General features: G+C 62.8%; 1 protein-coding gene across 1 annotated transcript in view; it reads right to left on the reverse strand.

Moving 5' to 3' along the window:
- Positions 1 to 7,050, reverse strand: part of LOC104831451 (coronin-7-like) — a 40,993-nt gene extending 33,943 nt beyond the window's left edge. The window contains exons 1-6 of the mRNA XM_010567039.1: positions 7,007 to 7,050; positions 3,561 to 3,733; positions 3,184 to 3,258; positions 1,331 to 1,401; positions 767 to 950; positions 46 to 122 (exon numbers count right to left, since the gene is read on the reverse strand). Coding sequence (XP_010565341.1) covers positions 46 to 122; positions 767 to 950; positions 1,331 to 1,401; positions 3,184 to 3,258; positions 3,561 to 3,733; positions 7,007 to 7,050 — 624 coding nt within the window. The remainder of the gene's footprint in view (positions 1 to 45; positions 123 to 766; positions 951 to 1,330; positions 1,402 to 3,183; positions 3,259 to 3,560; positions 3,734 to 7,006) is intronic.
- Positions 7,051 to 7,092: the final 42 nt, after the last annotated feature.

Consider the following 7,092-nt stretch of genomic DNA (forward strand, 5'->3'; position numbering starts at 1 on the left):
GCAGCCGAACCGGCCGCGGCGAGGTCGCCCGTGCGAGCCGCTCACCTTGCAGGAGGTGCCGAGGAGGCGGCCGTCTCGCTTCCAGGCCAGGCTCTGCAGCTGGTCCTCGTGGGAGCCCAGGGCTGGGGGAGGAAAGCAGGCTCAGGACCGGGATCAGGCAGGGCTTCTCCCGCCGATCAGGCAGGCGTATGGGCAGGAGCCATCGCTTTTCCACCCGGGAGCACCGGAGCGCTTCCCAGGGGAAATGATCTGGTCTTTCTGAAGAGCCGGTGTTAGCCAGAGCAAGGGTCAGGACCCACCGGGATGCTGCCGTGTCCGTGCAGGGAGCATCCCCGCACCGCTGACAGCTTGATCTGAAGGGCGGGAGCCCTGGGAAAGCCACGGGGCACTGACACCCCCACGCTGCCGCCCAGCCTCCTCTCCCCATCGGGTTAGCTGAGGTCTGGGCAAGGCTGGTCAGCAACAGCCCCCAGCACCCACGTCTACCCACGCACTGGGACACGCAGGGAGAGGGACCTGTCACCCCAGGGGATCCTCAGCGAAGCTGCTACAGACAACCTGAGCAGTACAGGAGCCTTTTACTCTGCTACATCAGCGGGCCCCTGCACACGCATGAGGGGCTGCGGTGCTCCCTGCCCCAAAAGCCACCCATGCTGTCTGCTCAGTGACACCAAGGTCCAGACTTGAGCCTGTTGCTTGAGCCCAGGCACCAGCATGGTGGAGATACACGTCACGGGCAGGAGCCGGCAGGCACGGCCATGCCTACCTGTCAGCGGCTGCTGCTGCGCCACGTCCCAGATGGTGACTCGCTTCCCTGCGCCGCTGGCCAGGACGCCGTCTGCTGTGGGGTGGAACTGTAGCATGTCTACCGGACCCCCTCCGGGCCCCAGGGTCAGCCCCGCATTGCTGGGCATGTCCTGGCCACTTTCGGGCAGGCGCCACACCTTCACCTGCAGCCCCAGGAAGAGGTAGGTCAGTCCCCGGGCAGGCGAGCCAGACCTAGCTGGGTGCCGGCAGCGCTTGACCTGGGCTTGCTGCTTTTCCAGGCTTTGGTCCCTGAGGACACCAGGTGACCCCTCATCGCAGCTCGGTGGGATCAGAGCTGTGGGCATCCCAGGTGGGAGAGGGCTGATCCGTGGCTGACACCATCTGCCTTGTCCCCCACAACCTGGGTACGTCCCACACCGCTCCCCACGGCTGGCACCCTCCTCCCCAGGATCCTCTTATTCCCATCGCTCTGGCTCCATCTCCCCCGGGCGCTACAGTGAATCCCAGAGACACGCTGGGGGACACAGGGTGCCCCTTGGGACACCTGGCACCGAGCGCTCACCATCTCGTCAGCAGAGCCCGTAGCCAGCAGGAGCTGATCAAAGGGTGAGAAGTCAAAGTCCGTCACCACATCTGGAAGGAGAAGGGCAGAGGTTCATCCTCACCTTACCCCTGCAGACAGCATGTCTGCCCGCCTTTGCTCTTCCGCAACCTGACTCTTTTCATACACGCACATGTGCAGGCAGGCACGGGCAGCTGGGGTCAGATCCAGCACCACTGAAGCATTTTGGAGCAGCTCAGCTTTGCTGCAAAAGCCTTAGCCCCTCCACGCTGTCTGTCAGGGTCTTGCACCCTTTTGGCGGGGCACGGGAGCCCTGAACGGTAGCAACCGTGCAATTGCATCTCTCTGTCTGACCCACCACCACCCAGGTTTGGCTTTGATTTCAGGACAGACATCCCCAGGAGGCACAGGGAAAAGCATGAACAGCACAAGGGCATCTGTGCCGGCCCGGATGCCGGCAAGCGAGGCTGTGGCCAGCTGGGGCTGTGCTGGTAACAAGGCTCCCTTTGTAACGCCCCAGCTCAGCGTGCCGGTGGCAGGGACGCTCCTTGCGGCTCCGGCAGCAGGGCCCTGCGGGAGGAAGGCTGGCACCGTCAGCAGCAGCCCCTCAGATGCATTTGGCACGCTTGGGAAAGTAGGTCACTGTGTACTTTTCTGCTTCCAGGAGGCTGCGGAGAGACAGGCCCAGGAGGCACAAAAAAGCGAGCAGCTCACTCTGTTGTATTTGCCCCAGGACGAGAGAAAAATCCCTTCCCCACTTTGGAGGCGTTGCTCTGGCACGGCCGGCTTCAAAGAGCTCATGCTAAATCTCATTAAGAAGCCGTTAATGTTGTGCTGGCTCCCCGTGCACCCCTCCAGCGCTCCCCTGGGAGCAGCGGGGCTCGCTGGCCTGCTTGTGAGCACGGTGCAGCTCCCTGTGCCCAGCCCTGCACCGCTGGGGCAGGGACCGAGCCGGGCGGAGGCAGCACAGGCTGGGCACGCTGCGCAGTCCTGCAGCGATGCCAAGGCACCGCACGCAGGAAGGTGGCGCTGGGACCGGCTCCTGTCTTGCTGCTCTGGTGCAATTTTGGGGAGAAAATGGGTGGTCAGTGCCCCCTGGGCTGGCACTGCTGCTCCCACACCAGGGGACAGGTACCCTGAGGTCCCCACCACTCTTTCCCCATGCCCGGGCAGGAGGCAGAGCCCTCCGCCTCCACAGCGCACGGTCCTCTGCCAGCAGCAATGCTGCCAGCAGCAATGCTGCCAGCCGCCTCTTCCCCGGCAGCACTCGCTCTGCCCACATCAGAGCTGCTCAGGGCCACGTGGCCACCGGTCCGGCCTGTTCCTCCCGTTGCTGGAGCCGGGTACACCCGCAGTGATGCTGTCCCCAGCTCCAGTGCCACTCCGGCGCTGGGTGTACTGGGAACTTCAGGGCGTGCAATGAGTAACTTGGGAAGGGTGTGCTAGAGGAAGAGCGTGAGCAAGAGCTACATGTCCAGACCTCGCTGCAGCTGGAGAGATGGAGTGGATCAATTCAGCTCCTTATCAAAAGCCCAGCCTGGCAGAGCCCCACATGGTCAGGGTGGCTGCAGTCGGCTTGTGCCTCGCACACAAATGAGACTTGTCAGGGTCACCCTGCCCATGGGTGATGGTCCCTGGGGACTCCAGTGTCTCCCCTAGCCCCTCCCCTGGGAGACAGCCCAACACAGCATCCTGGGCCAGGACTCAGCACCTGAGCCCCTCTGCACAGCCCACGCAGGGCCAAACACCTCCTGCAGAGGTGGGAGGTGGTACCCGACTCCTTGGTGCCCTGGTGCAGAGCGTGGCGGAGGCATGGGACAAACCAGACTGGGGCCAGTAGACACCCAGCTCACCTGAGTGGCAGCAGAGCTGAGACACGGTCCTCTTGCCTCCATCCTTGCACTCCAGCGGCACGATGCCCAGCACACCTGCAAGAGAGGACACAGCAGCAGGTCACCAGCTGCCTGCCAGCCTACCCATCACCCACAAGACACTCCCAGGAACCCCCACAGCCTGGGATACAGCGGGGGGACACCCAGCTTTGCAATGCAAGCCAAGAGGTGTGGGACTGTCAGCACCTTTGGGAGAACTTGGGGAAAGCCTCCTCCACTTGCCTTCATGCCTCCTGGGGTCCGTGGGGCTGACCGACCACCCAGCCCAGCAGGGCCCACAGGGGTAAATCCATCCCACCCCCTCAGTCACGCTCAGCACCCCTTCCCTTGTGTCTCACCTGCTGCCTCGGCATTGAACGCTATCCAGCGGCAGCTGGCCTTCACGTGGTTCCCACAGGATGTGATGGAGCCTGCTCGGATACCCCCGATCCAGGCCTGGGATGGAGAGGGAAAACCCACGTCAGGAGACAACTCTGTTTTGGAGGGGCCCAACGCCGTGGCCGGAGCACGGCTGGAGGGGAGACAGTGAAGCATCGACACAGCATCGCTAGAGACCCTCAGGCCCAACAGAGCTCCCATGACGATGGGCCTGGCACTACCTGGAGGCTGCTGATACCAACGGGATCATGCCAGAGGCACATTTGCATGGCCCTGTCCTCTGGGAGGGCCAGGGTAACGTGGCTGCTCACGCTCCCTGCTTAAAAGCGCAGCCCGTCACCGGGGCTGGAGGCTTTGGGGCCAGCTTTGCCAGGGACAGGAGTCAGGAGCATCCCAGCTCCCAGCGCTGTCTCTCCCCAAAACTGTCCCAGCCCTGGGCTCTCCTGCGGTGGGAAGGGCTCAGAGGACTTTGCGATAAACTGATGTCAGGGAATTTGGGATGGGACAAAGGGTCTCGGGCTGTGAAGAACCATGAGGTCAGACTGTGGCTGACCAAGGCAGATAAACACTTCCAGCAGCACACTTCCTGTATGGACACGCAGCCAAGGAACTTCATTACAGCTCCAAAACCAAAATCCTGCTTTGCAGTGTTTCCCACTACTACTCCATGGCCGAGCACTGCACCTGTGGGACACTGGGATGCCCAGACATGAGCCTGACCTGCTCCGGGTGACACAGACACTCGACCTCAAGTGGCCATAAGGACCAGGAGCTCTCCGGCACACCCAGGGCCAAGTCCAACCCTCGAGCAAAGGCAACAGCTAGTGTTTTATGGCTGCCACCATGCCTGTACGTCCACTGGCAGCCACCAGCATCACAGAGAGCTGCAGCAGGTGTCCGGAGTGGTGGATACCCCACAAGCAGGGCAAAGCCCTTTGCAGGGAAGGGAGCTGCATATGTGGCCCCAAAAGGACTGAGCCCTGGGTTTCCTCTCTTTGCACAGCTTCCTTTTGAGGCCTGACAGAGAGCAGTGGTGCCTGCAGCACTTCCTCTCATCCTTGTCACAGCAGCCTGCTCGGTGGCAGACCTGTTAACCCTTCTCCTGCCAAAGGGAGGTTCCTCTCCCTGCACCCAGTGGGTGGGCAGGGGGCTGCAGTGGGGATGGGGAACGGGTCCAAAGCATGAGCAAGTCCCAGGAGGAAGGGTTCCACAATCTGTGTCCCATCACCTTGCACTGATCCTGCAGTGATGGAGGATACCAGCTACATCTGGCTCCCAGCGTCCGGGAGTACCACAATTTTTCACAGAGGGACCGCCGAGCTGGTCCATCCTGGCCCCGCAACGTCCCTGCACACAGGCAGGAGCCCTTGGGGAAATGATCCTTCCCACAGCGCACCAGGGCAGCTGGTAAAGCATATGGTACCATCCTGGCTATGTCCCTAAAACAAACCGCAAGCTTTCAGGGTGCCTCTGCCAGCAGAGCCCTGCAGACGCTGCCTGACGGGAAGAAGCGACTCAGATGTGATCCTTCATGTTTACACTGCGCTTCCTGATCCGGCCAGGTCAAGTGTCTGCCTTCGCCTCCGTAAACAAGCTGCTCTGCTCGGCTGGGGACACGAACAGTGTTTCCCGCTGTGACACCCGAGATGGGTTTGGAGATGAGATGTCCACCTCCCACCCACTGCCCCGCAGAGCTGGGTGACGTGGCCTCGCTTCCCAGGGACACGTTTCACTCCTGGATGGGAAATGTCTTTCGGAAAGGCCACTTCCCATGTGCCGAGCCCAGTGCAGGCTGCCGGAGGCAGAGCAGACACCTCCTGCACACCAGGGCAAGAGCAAAACATCCCTTAGCATCCTGCAGAGCTCGCCCACCACGGGAACCGACACCAGGGCAGTCAATGTCCCTGGCAGGGATGTCCCTGCCTAGAGAATGCCATAACCCCGCCATGGCCAGGCGTCCCAGCACCCACACTGCACAGACATGCACGCTCTCTGGGCCGGCCATTAGCAGCAGCTAATCTGCACCCTGAGGTTCACAGCTGAACAGTTAGCCGGCTGAGATTTCGGCGACCTGCCATCTGCTCTGCGGACACACTGAGGCTGGCACGCCGTGGGGATGGTGGGATACTTGAGGCCAGGTGCAATGGCAGCAGCCACCACATCCCCTCCTACAGCTGAAGGTCAGGAGGATGTTTTGGGCACTCGTCGGGTCTGCAGAGGCGTACAAACGCAGGACAGGCCAGCCTGGCACAAGGACGGCTTGGGTGGGAAGCTATGGGGAAGGAGAGCGCTGATGTCCAAGAGCTGGGAGATGAACATTTTGGTGGCCCTGGGGACCCCCAAATTCTTTTCAAAGGCAACAAGACATAATGATTTTTAGCAGCATCACCCGTCCAGCCTGACCCCTCTGCTTCTGGCCACATGGCCTATGCTGAAGGGTACCAGCTTCCCACACCTGCATGCCACCCCAGCACAACTGGTTACCATGCAACTGGCCCGCATTATCCCTTTCCCACATGGGACCATCCCTGGCAGGGTCTCTGCTCCAGCGGTGCCAGCTCCTGTCGGCCCCATGGGCTGGGAGCCACCCGGGCAGGATCCCACCACCCACCTCCACCATGGCAGAGCAACGGCAGCCTCGCTCACGGCCATGGTACTGCAGAGATGCCGGGCAAAGGGTGTCCGGCTCAGGGAGCCCCTGGAAGGGCTACGTGTCCTGATAATGCTCCCCGATGTGGCTCATCCAGCACAACCCATCCCTGACCCAGTATCTCTTCATGAGGCAAGATGGATCATGATGCTCAGCATGGTTGGGGCTGGTTATTCATGGGGCAGAGACCAGAGCTGGGCACAACATGGCTCTGTGCAGCCCAGCGAGACCCACCAGACCTGCCTGACCTCGGTGCTGCTGAGCTCCGCAGCTTGCAGGCAGGGTGACAGAGCTCAGCACCATCCCGCAGGGCCCCAGCGCTTCCTCTTTGCCTGCGGAAGCGGGGTGGCAGAAGCGGGGCCCGGCGTTTCACACTCAGGGTGCACGCTTCCCTGGCCGGCACTGGCAACCCGGCGCTGCCTGGGGAGGGCTGAGCATGGCCCAGGTACCGAGCCGAGCTGGGATGGCGGGCAGCGCAAAAGGGGGGCCAACCGCCTGTGCCAGCCGTGCCCAGCCAGGGCCTGGCAGCAGGAGGGGCACAGCCCGGCTCCCTGCTGCCATGGGATGGGTACCCCAAACCAGAGGCACTGGCTGCACCGCAGCAGCTCCCGGGCGGGTTGGGGTGGGGGGTCTGTACCACCCCGGGAAGGGCTGGGGTTCCACGCCGGCACCCAGCTGCAGAGCTCCCCGCGACAGGCTGTCGGGGCGGGAAGTGGTGGGTGCCAAGGAGGGGCCGCCCGGGCGACGCTGCCGTACCGTGACCGGGCAGCGGGTGGGGGACCCGGGTACGCCCCCGCCATACCGGCGGCGCGGCAGCAGCGGGACCCGGAGCCGCGCCTTAC

Source organism: Haliaeetus leucocephalus, unplaced genomic scaffold, assembly GCF_000737465.1.
Source record: "Haliaeetus leucocephalus isolate CR32 unplaced genomic scaffold, Haliaeetus_leucocephalus-4.0 Scaffold224, whole genome shotgun sequence".
NCBI classification, from domain to species: Eukaryota; Metazoa; Chordata; class Aves; order Accipitriformes; family Accipitridae; genus Haliaeetus; species Haliaeetus leucocephalus.